The sequence below is a fragment of the Anastrepha ludens genome, chromosome 3 (assembly GCF_028408465.1).
Source record: "Anastrepha ludens isolate Willacy chromosome 3, idAnaLude1.1, whole genome shotgun sequence".
Classification (NCBI taxonomy): Eukaryota; Metazoa; Arthropoda; class Insecta; order Diptera; family Tephritidae; genus Anastrepha; species Anastrepha ludens.
The window spans coordinates 50400341-50416008 of record NC_071499.1 but is presented as its reverse complement, the minus strand read 5'-3'; the positions used below and the strand labels follow the sequence as shown (position 1 = coordinate 50416008).

The window sequence follows — 15668 nt, the reverse complement described above, 5'->3', positions numbered from 1 at the left end:
ACTTCTGGAGAAACGGGCTCCATACAAACAGCGATAGCTTTTACAATTATGAATTTTTGTTTTTTGAAATTTTGCAAAGCCAAGTCGAATCATGATGTTTTTCGGGTCTTTGACTACCGCTAACCCCTTAAAAAGAATTGATTCCAAGCTAATCTTAACAACTCTTACTATTTAACCTTTGATAATATATACAAGTAAATTAGATATCTGACAGCAATAAAGCTTCGTCAAGCTTAAGTCGAAGTCATCATTCCTCCGGTCTTTTTGCCACTCTGCTGACCATTGCGTTTCAGGCTGTTTAGAACGCTTTTGCATTTTTTCCGCTTTTTTTACAGTGTACATAAATTTATACTTTTATGCAATTTATGAATGAATACATGAATCAAGGCGATCATTATTCTGTGGACCGTGTAAATTTAGTGCGTTTTGGGTAACACGCGCGGATGGCACTCATCAGACGCTGTTCATACTGAAAACGAAAAAGACCTTGGGAAGAGTTCGCTTTTTATAATAAAATAAAGTTTAAAGTTTCGTTTATATCTTCAAAAAGATGAAATATTTTAGTTGTTTACTAATTTTAATGTTTCTTGGCGCTTGTGCTGCCTTTGGTCAATATCACATGCGACACTATAACAGCCGACAGGTGGATTCTAGCGAGGAAGATGACAGGAATTCAGTGTTGCGTAAGTATTATAGATTAAAGAAATTAAAGTTTTGAAAAATACAAAAAACAAAATAAAATGATAAAAGTAAAAAAAAGTAAAAAAATAAATAAATTTTAAAATAATCTAAAATAATCAGGCGCTCGTTTGAGTACTTAGTATAAATATATGTATGTATACAGTCAATAATGAAAATGGGACTGAATTACCTATGGAAATAGCAGAATTTTCAAATTTTCAAATTTGTAAAACCCTGAAATGGTTAAAATCTTGGTAAAGACTTCGTTCTGCATTTGCTCAAAATACGACATTTTCTCGTTGGCAATTCTCAATTTACTACTTACATATATTTGTCGTCAAGGTACCAATAAAAATCCACAAAGGGGAAAGTTTGCCGTTATAGGATAACATTTTTCATTTGGAAATGAAGTGCATACCACCGTGAATGGTGGCTTACTTAGGAAATACTTCTATGACAAGAAACGGCATTTCATTTTCAACAGGATATAAAAAACCAGGAATAGAAATCGTGTTATTTCGTGCAAAGTTTGCTGGTCGAGTTATTTCTCAAAAAGAAAATTCCGGTAGACCACCTAAATGTCGCAATCTAAATTTTTTTCCTTGGTAAAGAGCTAAGATAATATTTTATTTTTACGGATAAGATGAAGTGTGGAGATTAAAGTAATCAAAGGTGATACTCAGTTGTTTTATGTAAATAAATTAAGTCGCAATTGTGTGAAAATCGAATGTGAAATTTCCGTAAATGAATGAATAATTGTAAGATGAGTCGATGTGTAAAAGCGAATAACATAATTTTCGGAAAGTCCTTGGATCTGGCAACAGAAAAGTGGTTTATCATGCTACTGCATCTGAGATACCTTCCAGTTGCATACACTGAGTTAAATAACTATATCACTAGGACTTATTAACACGTTTCTACAATTTATTTGTTTATTATTTAATTTTAATAATTTTTTTTAAGTGCTTTCTTCCATAAAAACCATATGAATTGAAGTTATAAACTGGGCGCAAATTAAAAAAAAAAAAATTCACAAATTTTCATCAAAATTACAAATTTTTCAATCGAATTCAAAAAAAATTTCGAGTAGGCAGTTTTATATCCCACTGAATTTTGGTGCAATAGAAGCAGTTGAAAATATTTTTTTCTTTTGCTGTTGGCCGTTTGCATTTTTTCATATATAGGATCCGTCTCTCGAAACGTGCCCGGGCGTCAGCTGTCTGTTAGTTGCCTAAATGACAGCCCAGAGTATTGTTTACAAGTGCGCGGAAGCATTTTGCCGAGGGTAATAGCGAAAAAAGAAAATCGATAATGGATTTCAAACGCAATCGTGTGATTGCATTATATTTGGCTGGAAAATCACAACCAGCGATTGTTCGTGAGCTCGAGCACCTTAAAGTAAATAAAGATAAATGCGAGATATTATCGGGAATGTATTCTTGAGGTTGCTTTGAAGCCGTGGGCAGACAAAGATTTCTGTGGCAGACGACGGACATTTCAGCCGGACTCGTCACCGTCTCACAAAGCTCGAGTGAACCAAGAATGGCTAAAACGTAATGTTCCACACTTCATAACACACGATGGCTCTCAAACTCACCAGACATGAATCCAATGGATTATTATCTTTTGGGCCATTTTGGAGAGCAAGGTCCGAATTAAAAGATTCACCAGTTTCGAGGTGCTGAAAAAAAGTCATTATCCGCGAATGGGCCAAAATACAGTAGGTTCTGTTTTTATGCGGTAGATACGTTCCGCAAGAAACAGCATAAAAAAAAAACAGCATAAAAAAGCTACTAGTTCTATAGTAAAACTATAGATACGTTTCAAAAGTGCTAAAACCGCATAAATCTGAAATAATGTAATAAAATCGCATAAGCAAAATATTGTATTTTTGAAAATTATATCTTTATTTAAGAAACGTCAGAATCGAAAAATAAATTTAAGTCAGAAATAGAATCAGACAATACCCACATGTTGCGCGTTCGTTTAGGATTTGGCATAAAATCACTTTCGTCACTTGAGGAAATGTACACGTCTGATCTAGATAATTATGCAGGCGGTTCCATACTTGTAGGGTTAGCATTTCTGATGTAATCTGTGATGAGTTTTTGCTTAGCTGGTTTAGAATCTTGTTTATATGTACAATTCCCGATAGGTCGACATGCATTTTGTAATTTAAAAAAAACCGCACTATTTCAAAACCGCATAAAAAAAAGCCGCATAAAAACAGAACCTACTGTACTTACAAATCACACTCGAGCAGCTTGCGATTCGTTTCGTCGACCGTCTCAAGGCCATAGTCAAGGCAAAAGGTGGTCATATCGAGCAAAAGTAAATTGATTCTTAATTTTGTATTATTTTCACACATTTTTTACTTTGAATTGAATAAAAGTAATTTTCCGAAGTAAATTTATGGCCTTTTAAATTGGTTACATTTCGAGTGCCGGACTCTGTAACGAATGCTCGAAATTTTTTCAAATGGAAGAAAACCTCCAACACCGTCTGCAAAAAGAAATTGATGAGGTTACAGCCGACTTGCGGAAAATGGAGTTCGCAGACTAGAAAGGCGGAGCAGAGGATCAATCGGAGTGGACAACCATAGTTGCGGATGCAATGGTCTGCACAAGGCTCTGGTGCTATTAATGATGATGAAAGGGGAAAACGCAATCCAGTCCGCTGAAATTGTGAATGGTGTTTATGGTGCCGATACTGTAACACTTAATTGCGTGCAATTTTGGTTTCGTCGATGCCGTTCAGGTATTTTTGATGTTAATGATGCGTCTTGCATAGACAGGTCCGTCATTGAAAATCACAGAAATAATCGAAGTTGACCGGCATGTTAGTAGTCGTACCATCGCTCAGGAGCTAGAGATCGACCAGAAATCAGTTTTACAACATTTGCGCAAAATAAAAAATAAAAATAGAGGATTTCTTTTTCCCCGTTGTAGCTTGCATTCTTATAAGCAATTAGGTTTAATATCTATATATTTTTCCTAATAAATAATAATATTAATAATATATGTATGCATATAATTGTCCTACTGCACTTAATTATAATAAAAAAACTTTTATTTTTCAGGTTCATATCGCCGTTGCATGTGGGAGCAATCGAAATTCCTACCACGCCGTCTAGTGCTGCTCAGCTTGTGTGCGAATTTGTTTTGTGAGAATAATCAAATCGTACCACGTTCCAGGTCTATTTTTGTAGTGGAAAAGATGTCTAGACCCAACGAGTAGATATTCGTAGTTGCACCATTCCCCACAATATTGCTAATGTGATATCACTAATCCATATCCTTTTGCTTTTCTCTATTTATTTCTATCACTTATTTGCAATTTAGCTGCCTGGATATATTACCCGAACAATGCGAGCAAGGCGATGAGGAGGAGTTGATGTATAAACCCTTTCCGGATTGCTGTCCAGTCTATTGCAATCTGAAGCGTCGCATGCAACGTTTGAAAACAATGCATTACAGGCACCGTAAGCTATTGAATTTGCAACACCAACAAGCACAGTCAGACTTGATCTTGGGCAACTACAATGTGGATGATCTAAGTTTTAGATAAGAATGGAAATCAAAAATGATGTGCACGCACCATCGCATGGTGTAAAAAGTGAGCGCGTGCCAAGTGGCAATGAGTTTACGTATTCCTTGCTTTATTAAAAGTAAATTTAAATTAAAGAGAATAAAATAAAAAGAAAAAAAAAATATTGTATACTTAAAAAATAATCAAATCATGCGGTGGTATTTTATTATTCTTATTCGTACAACTTATTCGTATGCGCACGTGATAACCCCCATAATTAATTGATAACAATCTCAATGGACTCGATTCATTCAATGACACCTTCGATTTATATACTTTATGACTTAATTATTGGTTATCAACAACTCATATCTAGTGTGCATTTGAGGTGCGCATGCGCATGCTCGGGCGGCAAATATCATTTATGCGCAGGCATATACCTAAACATAGGAGTATGTACGTGTGGAGCTCGTAAGTTGGCATGGTGTTGGCGCTGGCGCGACGTACTGCCCACCAGTGGAATTTTGGCCGCATACGCGCATAAATTAAGTTCCATTCTTTTTTGCCATTTTAGCAATTACAATGAGAGCATTCCAACTGTAGCACGTACATATATCACTTTTCACACACACATGCACATACATGTCAGAAAAATAAGCTGAAATGAAGTCATTTGACCACCCACGTGTAATTTTTGGCGATTATTTCCTTCCAAGAAAAATCTGATAATCAACTTCCCGCTTGTAAGGTTATTTCAAAAAATATTTGCTTGTTATTGTTTTTGGGTTTTAGCTTTGTTTGCTTTACGCGGTGCACTCATTTCAGTGATATGTGGCGACCTATACCAGGGCTGTCCACATTCAGGCACGCGGATCGACAATTTTGTTTTCAGTGAGGTGCTAATCAACATTATTTCTTACTAGCAAAGATTAAAAATATAATTTTTAAATATTTTTATTTAAAGAGCTTCACTGAACTCAGAACATAAATGTAAATTTAGATCTCTGTGCCCTCATCCATTAGAGCCAAGCATGAAAAGTTCTACTAAGATCCGAAGAAAAATTTTAATTTTGAAATCCGCAAATCGGATGATGATTTTTCATCAATGGCTTTGAAAAGTATATTTGATGGTTTCTTGGTGCCACTGTCTAGACAAAGATGCACAGTAGGTTGTCTCATCACCGGATAATTTCTTATAAAATCTTTAAATATTTTATGCAAATTGTTTTATTGCAAACCTTTAAGCTTAAGTTCTTCTAGCATTTGAGGCAAGGCGCATTTATTAGAGAGAGACGACGCTTTGCACAGGGTCCGTCACTCGAAGTGTAACCAACTTCAGACCGCTCGCGCAGCTGTTGCACGGGCTGATGCATAACCAGCGATTGTTCGTGAGTGCGAGCAGCTTAAAGTACATACAATTTTTGTTTATCGCCCCATTACTCGTTACAATGATACTGGTTGCATCGCGAAATGTCACGGAGCTGGTCATCAAAAGACTGCAACGTCACGTGAAATGGTTCAAAAAGTGGAAAAGCGGCTTGAGCGAAATCCCCGACAAAGTGCCAATCAAATGGCGAAAGAACTGAAAATATCTGCCCGTATCTGATCCGCCGCATACTGACAGATGATCTCAAAGTCAAGCCTTACAAAATCCAAAAGGCGCGTGTTCTCACACTAAAGCAGCAACAAGTCAGACTTGAGAGACCGAAGAAGTTGCTTCGCTTGGCCGAAAGCGGTCAATTTCCGAACATTGTGTTTTTGATGAGTAAATTTTTCAAATTGAGCAATTCGTAAACTCCCAAAACGTTAGAGTTTATTTGACCGACCGTTCATACGAGAATTTAAGTCATCGATTGGCCACCAGGAGGACGCACCCACCACAGGTAATGGTTTGGGTCGCGGTAACGGCAGATGGGCACTCTCCAATCGTTTTCATCGAGCCTGACGTCAAGGTAAATGCGAAATATTATCGGTAAAGTATTCTGGAGGTTGCTTTGAAGTCGTGGGCAGATAAACATTTCGGTGGCACACCATGGACATCTCGCCACCGTCTCACAAAACTCGAGTGAACCAAGAATGGCTAAAATACAACTTTCCGAACTTCATAATGTCCACACAATGGCTCTCAAATTCACCCGACGCGAATTCGTTGGACTATTCTTTTTGATCCATTTTTGAGAGCAAGGTCCGAACTAAAAGTCTCACCAGTCTCGAGGTGCTGAAAAAAGCCATTGTCCTCGAGTGGGCCAAAATACCTGCAAGTCACATTCGGGCAGCTTACGATTCGTTTCTGGACCGTCTCAAGGCCATAGTCAAGGCAAGAGGTGGTAATTATCGGGCAAAAGTAAATTGATTCTTAATTTTGTATTGTAAATTTATGGACTTTAATCGGTTACATTTCGAGTGCCGGATTCTGTATATTAGAATGCCAGAACAAAAGAAAATATAAAAGAAAAGGACGAGCGAAGAATAGTCGAGATGCAGTAGGGGTTAGAAGCATACGACGATGGTGTAAATCGAACGACTTTTCGTTTTGTTGCACAATACTACTCGTAATATACACGGCGAAAGAAAGAAAAAACAAAACAAATCAGCTTGTCTACGTTGGAGAAGGACTTGGCTTCACTTGGTGTGTCCAACTGGCGCCGGTTAGCTCGAAAAAGAAACGACTGGCGCGCCATGACTTTGTGCTTCTCAAGGGGCTCTCATAGTAACTGCACTTAAATATTTTCCTTTCTTTGGCTTTTCTAATGTAGAGGAAAATATTTTGTTGAAAAAAATAATTTTTTTGGAGATTTTAATCATCCCGCTTTTATATAATATTTCTTCTTTATGATGATTTTCCATATCAAATATTGGGTGTACTAATAAGACCGTTGATTTTCTTTCATAAATAAAACTTCATCGTGTTTTCTAGCCTATGGCATTTACTCCTATAAATAAAGTGCAATATCCGTTAAATTCCCAACACGACTCATTTGGCAACACAGGATGCGCGTGTCAAAATTTTCTATGACTTTTGACTTGAAGAAAAAGGACGATAGAACGAAAGGGAAAGGGGTGGGGAGGGTTGAGTGTTTCGCGGGCACACCGCCTCACAGGTCCCTTGTCTGTCCAGCTCGTCGGCTTCGCAGTTTCCAGCAATATCACAGTGACCAGGTAACCAAATTATCTTTATATCGAAGAATTCTGATGCAATCGAAAGAGAGACCAGGCATTCTCTGACCAGTTTCGAATGCACCATAATAGAGCCTAGAGCCCTAATTGCCGCTTGGCTATCGGAGTAAATATTTACCTTCTTAACAGTTATTACGCAAGTAAGTAGCCAGTCAGCTGCTTCTTTAATTGCGGCCATCTCTGCTTGGAACACACTGCAGAATACTCCTCCTCCAACCCTACCGTTCAACTTCGAGCCATCCGTGAACAGGTTAACCAGGCCCTGTCCCCAGGTGTTGCTCCCGGTCCACTCCTCCCTTGATGGAATATGGCTGGAGAAAGTTCCGCTTGGACTAAGTGAAGGAACGCACTGATCCGTCGATGAGGGGATGAACTCAAAGTTTCAGAGGATGCTTGAGTACCCATATGTGAGATTGAGCTTATAGCCCAAGCACCTCAGTCTGATTGTGGCTTTGATACATACATGGGGTATAATTTCTTGAAGTTTGTGAAGGTAATTTAAAAGAAGATATTAAAAAATATCAAATTCTAAACATTTTATACCAAATTTACGGGAAAAACATTTTTTCCTATGCAAATTCAATGGTAATTTCTAAAGTGCTGGCGGTAGGGGTAAATATTAAATAATAAAAATATGGATAACTAACTCCTTTGGCCATAAAACAAATTTGCTAAAGAAATTAATTTATAGGGCAATCCTAATACGTAGTATCTGCATATAGTATGTACATATATACATATGTATGAAATGCCTGCCATATAAATATTATCACTGCAACAAGTTAAAAGAGATAATTTCAAAAGACGCACACATACAAATTAGTACTTATTAAAGTTGTAAGCTAAACTAAAAGTGTCAGAAAATAAATGAATAATTTAATGCACACCCGATTAGATATTTTTTGACCGATAAGCTCAGTCATATGTGATCGCAACTGTATTGGTCATAAAGTGCCATATTATATTGTAAATTATTTATTATAATTTCATGTATTTTACAATTTTATGATAAAGCAACAAGGTAAGTTCAAACTTAATATGTCTGATATATTACGCAATAAATTAGTTAATATTTGCAATTAAATAAATAAATAAAATCACGTGCAAGTCAATTAAAGCAAAATATTGCGCACTTCACTATTCCAGCAAAAATTTAAATCCTGCAATTTATGTAGTTCATTTACTTGCATACCTGCGTATTCATACATACATATCGTCCCCTTAGTATAACAATAGCCTATGTGCTCATAGGCTATTATTTTTTTATTGAATTTTTGGATTCTCCATCGTCGATTTTATATGTGGTCAAATTTTGGTCAAATTCTAGTTCCAGAAAGTGGGTCAAAACGTCAGTCAAAAATAATAAATATTTACAGACATAACGAGATTTGAGTGAGAGCTACTTTCGACAAAAAGTTTGAAATTCATTTTCTCAAAACATCAAAAAATGTATAGGCTATTTTAATACTAAGGGGACGATATGTACTTAGATGAAAGAAGGAACAATTGGTCACAACTTTTAGTGAGAATTGACAATTTTCTGATGTATTAAAGTTTCAGGAAAATTATTTTGCTTTTTGCCTAACTACTCAATCTGCCAGATTTTATTATTTGGTATGATTCGTTCGAATGCAAATATATATGTATGTTTGTACATGTATGCTATGTATGTATGCACATCCGAATATGGAATGAAAAAAATACTTGAGTCTTGAGCCACCTCAAAACGACTATTTTGAGAGGAGCTCCCGGAGATCAGCTGTAGCTCCTTTCCAATACTAAGCCTTAAAATACAATTAAAAGGTAACATAATATGTGTACAAATTTTTAGATCAATAAATGTAAAAGTTTTCTCACAAAAAATTCTGGGAAATTCGCTTTTTTCGGCCTTCTAACTGTATGGGTGTTTAGCCAAGATTCCCCTTCAAGTTACGGTGCGTATCTTGATGTTGTTCCAAAAATTGAGGTATCTACAGCTTCAGCCTTTGACCGGTAGAAGTTTTTTATGCGCAGTTTTGTTTTTATCCTGTAATTATTTTTGTAAAATTCTTTTTTATAATTTTTTTTACATTGAAATTAATTTTTTCACATTAATCTGGATAAACATGTAAAATACTTAATAACTTTCTTCATTAGAATTTTGTTTCTTTGGTGTTGCCATTAGCAAACGCACAAACATAACTCTAAGTTCCTAATTATAAACGGTATGTGACAAAGCATCCTGAGGGAAGAGCCCATGGAGGGACTGCTATAATTATTAAATTAGGCATAACACACATAGAACAACTCTCGTATTCGGCGCCTTATCTTCAATCCACGACACTAGAAGCCTATGGCAAAAACGGACTAGTAACTATCTGCTCCATTTATTGCCCTCCTGGTTGGTTGGTTGGTTAGAGTGGTGATTCATCCAGAATCTAACTAGCGCTTCTGCACCATTTTGTTGCCACATCCTCGTTACCAAATTGTTTAACAGTTATTTGCAGCAGGACTATATCCAGTCTGTGCGGTTTAGGTACCTTATTAGGTTGTTGACGTCTACGCCAGACAGTTGCTCGAGACTCTCGAACAGCGGTTTGCCCAGGGTTAACATTCTGTCCTTCCATAGAGCAGGGCATTCACAGAGGAAATGGAAGATTGTTTCTTTTTCCTCCGGTTGTTTACAACTATGACAGTATGTGTTGTGAGGGATGCCCATTTTGGCGGCTTGTTCTCCGATAGACCAGAAGCCAGTTATGACTGCCGTAAGTCTGCAGGTGTCCCGTCGTTTCATGTTTATTAATGTCAACGATTGCTTGAGGTTGTAGGTGGGCCATAACGTTCTGCTGATTTTGCATTTCGTCTGGTCTCTCCATCTACAGTGAGGGGCAAACTCCATTCCCTATTTTTTTTTTCATATTATGTGAAAAATATACAACAGATTTAAGTTTAATCGGTTTTGTTAACTAATGTTAATCGATAGAATTCGATTACACTATGTGTGAAATATGATGTCACGCAAATGTTTGCCTTTTCTTTAACGCAAAGTTAAGCTCGTTTTTTTGCATTTTCCATGACTTTTTTTAATGTATCTGGTCCTATGGCTGCAATTTCTTGTCGAATATTTTCTTTTAAAACTGTAAGTGTCTTCGGCTGGTTAGTGTAAACCTTTCCCTTCAAATATCCCCACAGAAAAAAGTCGGGAGCAGTTAAGTCAGGTGAACGCGGCGGCCAGTCAAAATCACCTTTTTTTGACACTAATCGACTTGGAAACATTTCGTTCAATAAATAAATAGTCAGGCGAGCTGTATGGGCCGTTGCGCCATCAGTTTGAATCTTGTACGGAAACAACTTCAAATCGATCCGTAAAATACGTCGCATTGACCTTTTACTGATGCCCAAAGCCTGAGCACCGCGTTCAGTCGAAAGATTTGGATTTTCCTGTAAAAGCTCCTGTGCAATGGTGATATTGATGTTTGATCTAGCTCTGCGGTGTATAATTGGACGTGGCACATTACTGAGAATACCAGTAGATTTAAATTTAGCATATAATGCACGAATTGTCTTAGGATCAGGTGCTTTTTTCCGAGGAAATTTTGCACGAAACGCGCGTTGAGTCAGAATAATTGAGTTCTGATTCTTAATGTAAAGTTCGACGATTTCAGAACGTTCGACAGGTGTATACTGCGACATGGTTAGAATTCTACTGACGTCTACTTTTTAAAATGTCATACTTTAAGCCGCATTTACGTCTACGTCAAAAATTATGGCCAGTTTACATTAGGGAATCGAGTTTGCCCCACCCTGTACAATCTGCAATTCGAAGGTATTTTAGGGAAATTGCATTCTTGACCGCACCTAGTGAAGTGAATACTGGTACTGCAAGAGCGCTATTCATGGCAGATCCCCCTCTTGCCAGTTCATCAGCTTTTTCGTTACCTTCTATGTTCCGGTGTCCCGGGACCCAAATCAAGGTTCTCACTCAAGTTGGTGAGGCTATTCCTACTTTTCTCCACCACTTTAGAGGTTGTTATAGTCGCGTCCAGCGCCTGGATTGCGGCTTGGCTATCCGAAAGAATAGCGATATTACCCTTAAAAGAAAAATCTGCGATTAGTAACCTACAGTACTTCCGATTGGAAGACGCTGCTGGTATTAGGGAGACGCACAGATTTTTCAATTCCAAGTTTATGAGAATATATACCAGCTCCAACACCACAATCCATTTTACTGCCATCTGTATAGACTGTGGTATCGAAGTTGTTTAGAGAGAATCCCTTCTTCCATTCTTTTTTAGATGGAAAGAGTGTGGCAAAATTGCTATTGAACGTTACCATCGGGACGATGTAGTCAGTCCTCTCCGAGATTAACTGAGCTTGTCGCAATAATAGACTAGCGTGACCATAAGTTTTTCCTTTCCAGCGACCCGCTTCATTTAACCTAAATGCACTCATGGTTGTCGTCTTCTTTATATGTAGGTCTATTGGAATAACGTGTGTCAGTGCATTGAGAGCCTCTCTAGGACATGATCTGATTGCACCGACCGTTATTGCACAGGCTGATCTTTGTATTCTGCCGAGTAGTTTGGTATTGTACTTTCTCCCTAGAGCTTTCCACCAAACTACCGAACCATACGATAAAATGGCCTTATACAGCCATAATGTATGCTTAGGTTGAAGACCCCATCTTCTTCCAAGCATACGTTTGCAGACATATAAAGCAATTTCTGCTTTCCTTACCCGTTCTTCGACGTTTAACTTCCAGCTAAGTTTGGAGTTCAAAATTACCCCTAAGTACTTTACACTGGTTGATAAAGACAGAGTTTGTCCGTTGATATTTGGTAGGGTAAAAATTGGTACCTTGTATCTGGTGGTAAAAAGCATAAGTTCTGTTTTACGCGGGTTTAAACTTAGCCCACATCCTGTGGCCCAAGAGTTAAGCTCGCCTAACGCCCTTTGGATGATCCCACTGATCGTATTTGGACACAGTCCTGACATCATTAACACCACATCATCAGCGTACGCCACCACTTTTACCCCACCTCCGTCAAGTTTTGTTAAGATTTTGCTGATCACACATAGCCAAAGAAGTGGAGATAATACTCCCCCTTGTGGAGTGCCCCCGTGGACCTTCTTGGTTATGTTGATATTACCCATATTAGCTTTGATGATCCTCGTTTCTAGCATGGAGATGACCCAGTTACTAATGCAACTGTCCACCTCCTGGTCTATCAACGCCCGTTGGATGCCATCTGTGCTAACATTGTTAAAGGCGCCTTCGATATCCAAGAATGCCGCCATGGTATAATGTTTGCTCTCTAGAGAGCCCTCTATTGTTCCGATAACCTCGTGAAGCGCCGTCTCCGTAGATTTGCCTTTAAAGTATGCGTGTTGCCCTCCTAGACATATAATAAACTCGGATAAATATGATAAATATTTACATAAGGTCGCTAAACAATAGATTTATTGCAGCTGGAAGATCGTAATGCAAAGCACATTGATTTGGGCTCAAGACTCACCAACAAAAAAGGACGCATTCTCATTAATGCAATTAGCAAAAAAATTGCAGATTTATAAGTACCGGAGAATCTACTGACACAAAGAAAATTCCACATTTGATCGATTTTTGTATAACCAAAAACATAAGCCATAACCAATGAATAATTCTGGTCATTCGCCGATAATAGTTGACAACTTAAGTGATACATCACTTTAATGACAGAACCAAATGGAAAGAATTCCGCGGCCATATTGATGATCAACTTATATCAAATCTGATATTAAAAGCGCAACTTGACATTGAGCGTGACATTATCCAATTCAACGACGTAGCCCTAGAGCAACAGATCAGAAGCAAGCAAATAGATCAAGTCAGCAACAACTGGCTCATTTGAATAAAAGTTCTAAAATATATTTAAAAAAAATTATGACCATCGCCCATTTTTTCGGGCTTATAAGGTATATAACCCCTTAACCGTTTGAGTGCGATTCGTCGATATAGCGACGATAACTAATTACTCCAAATTTGCGGCGCGTTGCTATAGCGACGATTGCATCACTGTGCATTTGGCGTTCGGCTAGGAACGTGTTGAATATTTTTTTGCGATATTTATAAAAAATGTATGTCATATAAAAGTATAAATTAGTTGAGACCGTTAAAAACAATTTTTATTTTTCGTTCAATATCGATATTTTGAAAATAAATTGCGCAAATGTGTAGTATGTAGTGTAAAAGGATCTAAAAATCCAAAGCGTTCCCGGCTAATATGCAACATTTGCAAAAAAGGTGTGCATGGTACATGTGTGGGGAACCACAAATGTGCCAAAATTTGAATAATAATGCCGGAACTTGTTGTAAAAAAAAAAAAAGATGATATTAAAAAAATGTAAATAAGTTTTTCTTATAATCATAACTAATAGTTTAGTCTACAAAATAAAAATAAAATTATTGAAATATGTAATTTTTTGTGTTCTCTATGCTTATATTTGTAAAGCCATCATATTTCAGTTTTCTTAGACCAAATTTTGCTTCGCAATTTTCGTATGTATTAAAGAAAATCGCTTAGCACTCAAACGGTTAAGAAGCAAATTATTGAAAAGAGACAGTTAGAAAAAGTTGAAAAAAAACATAGACGACAAACGAAAACTAAATTTAGCTACAAAAATTCTAAAGGATACTTTGAACACAAGAAATTACATTGAAATCAAAAATTACTAAAAATCTTGACTCCCAAACAAACTACCTTTCAAGGAAAAGTACTAAAACATGAAAAACCTAAATAAAACACCAATCACCATTGAAAAAAGTTGACAACTCATGGGCCGCCGTGAAACCATCGAGGGCATTGCTGACATGAAAACCCTTCTCATAAAAAACCATCTGCCATTTATAGGCGCCGTGAATCTGCAGATCTCTCCATTTGTAAAACATCATGAAGACACACACCACAAATTAGGGGTGAATTTGGCCAAACACCTAATAAAGGGTGTATGCGAAATGAACTAAGTATTCACAAACAACCAAAATTATTTCTAATCTACTGAACATCTTACGATATTGAAACTGTGTAGCACCAAATACACCCGAAATATTTTGCTTCTTTCAAAGTTTGGTCAATTCTCGCGCTTGTAATCGTAGAGCAATCCAAGTAAGTATTTGACTTCTTGCATTGAACAGCAGTTGACGTAGCGACACGTTTCAGTGCAACCTTTTTGGTCAAAAGTCATTGTGATCGTCAACTGCAATACAAACGAAAAACAAATTTTAAATAATTTCACATACTTTGTGCTAAGCCAAAATGTGGCTAGCCAAATTGGCGCGCACCAAGAACAAAATAATGCAAAGAATACAAAATGCAATACAGAAAAAAAAAAAAATCGGACAAGTAAAAAAATATGAACCCAGTGTTAGATTTTTCAAGTTTTTCTGTAAAATTAAAGGGCGGCTATTGGTTGGTTAGTTAGAGTGGTGATTCACCAATTCAATTAGCGCTTCCGCACCATTTTGTTGCCACATTCTCGTTACCAACTTGTTTAACAGTTATTTACAGCAAGACTATATCCAGTCTGTGCGGTTTAAGAACCTTATTAATCTGTTAACATCTAAGCCAGATAGTTGTTCGAGACTCTCGGTCCACGGTTAACATTCTGTCCTTCCATAGGGCAGGGCATTCACAGAAGAAGTGGAAGATTGTTTCCTTTTTCTCCGGTTGTTTACAACTGTGACAGTATGTGTTGTGAGTGATGCCCATTTTGACTGCTTTTTCTCCGACAGACCAAAAGCCAGTTATGACTGCTATTAGTCTTCAGGCGTCTCTTCGTTCCATATTTGTCAATGTTACCGTTTGTTTGAGGTTATAGGTGGGCCATAACATTCTGCTGATTTTGCATTTCGTCTGGTCTCTCCATCTACAATCCGCGATTCGAAGATATTTTAGGGAAATTGTGTGATTACCATTTCTGCAAAAGCGTTATGGCAGATCCTCCTCTTACCAGTTCATATTCTTTTTCGTTACCTTCAATATTCCGATGTCCCGGGACCCAGATTAAGGTAACATTATAGTTTTCACTCAAGGTGGAAAGGCTATTACTACTTTGTTCCACCACCATAGAGGTTGTTGTAGCTTCCTCAATCGTAAGTCCTTCCGCTTGGAAGACACTGCAGGTATTAGGGAGACGCACAGATTTTTCAATTTTAAGTCTATAAGAATATGTACCTGGTCCAACACCAAAACCCATTTTAGAGCCGTCTGTATAGACTGTAGTGTCGAAGTTGATTAGTGGGAATCCCTTATTCCATTCCTCTC

At 37.4% G+C, this 15668-nt stretch overlaps 1 protein-coding gene across 2 annotated transcripts; it reads left to right on the top strand.

The window, feature by feature from the left end:
• The first annotated feature begins 415 nt into the window (after positions 1 to 415).
• On the top strand, positions 416 to 4388 carry LOC128856432 (uncharacterized protein CG1552). 2 transcript variants are annotated; one of them, XM_054091735.1, is made up of 3 exons: positions 416 to 683; positions 3761 to 3875; positions 4023 to 4388. In XM_054091735.1, exons 1-3 carry the CDS (start codon positions 551 to 553, stop codon positions 4246 to 4248), a joined length of 474 nt encoding a protein of 157 aa, XP_053947710.1. In that variant the 5' UTR covers positions 416 to 550; the 3' UTR covers positions 4249 to 4388. The 2 variants fall into 2 exon arrangements, with proteins under 2 accessions (XP_053947710.1, XP_053947709.1); XM_054091734.1 differs by having other exon boundaries at positions 3761 to 3914.
• Positions 4389 to 15668: the final 11280 nt, after the last annotated feature.

Coding starts and splice junctions, on each gene's coding strand:
- LOC128856432 (XM_054091734.1), top strand. CDS start 551: ATGAAATATTTTAGTTGTTTACTAATTTTAATGTTTCTTGGCGCTTGT. Junction 684..3,760: donor TGACAGGAATTCAGTGTTGC/GTAAGTATTATA, acceptor TTTATTTTTCAG/GTTCATATCGCCGTTGCATG. Junction 3,915..4,022: donor AAGATGTCTAGACCCAACGA/GTAGATATTCGT, acceptor TTTGCAATTTAG/CTGCCTGGATATATTACCCG.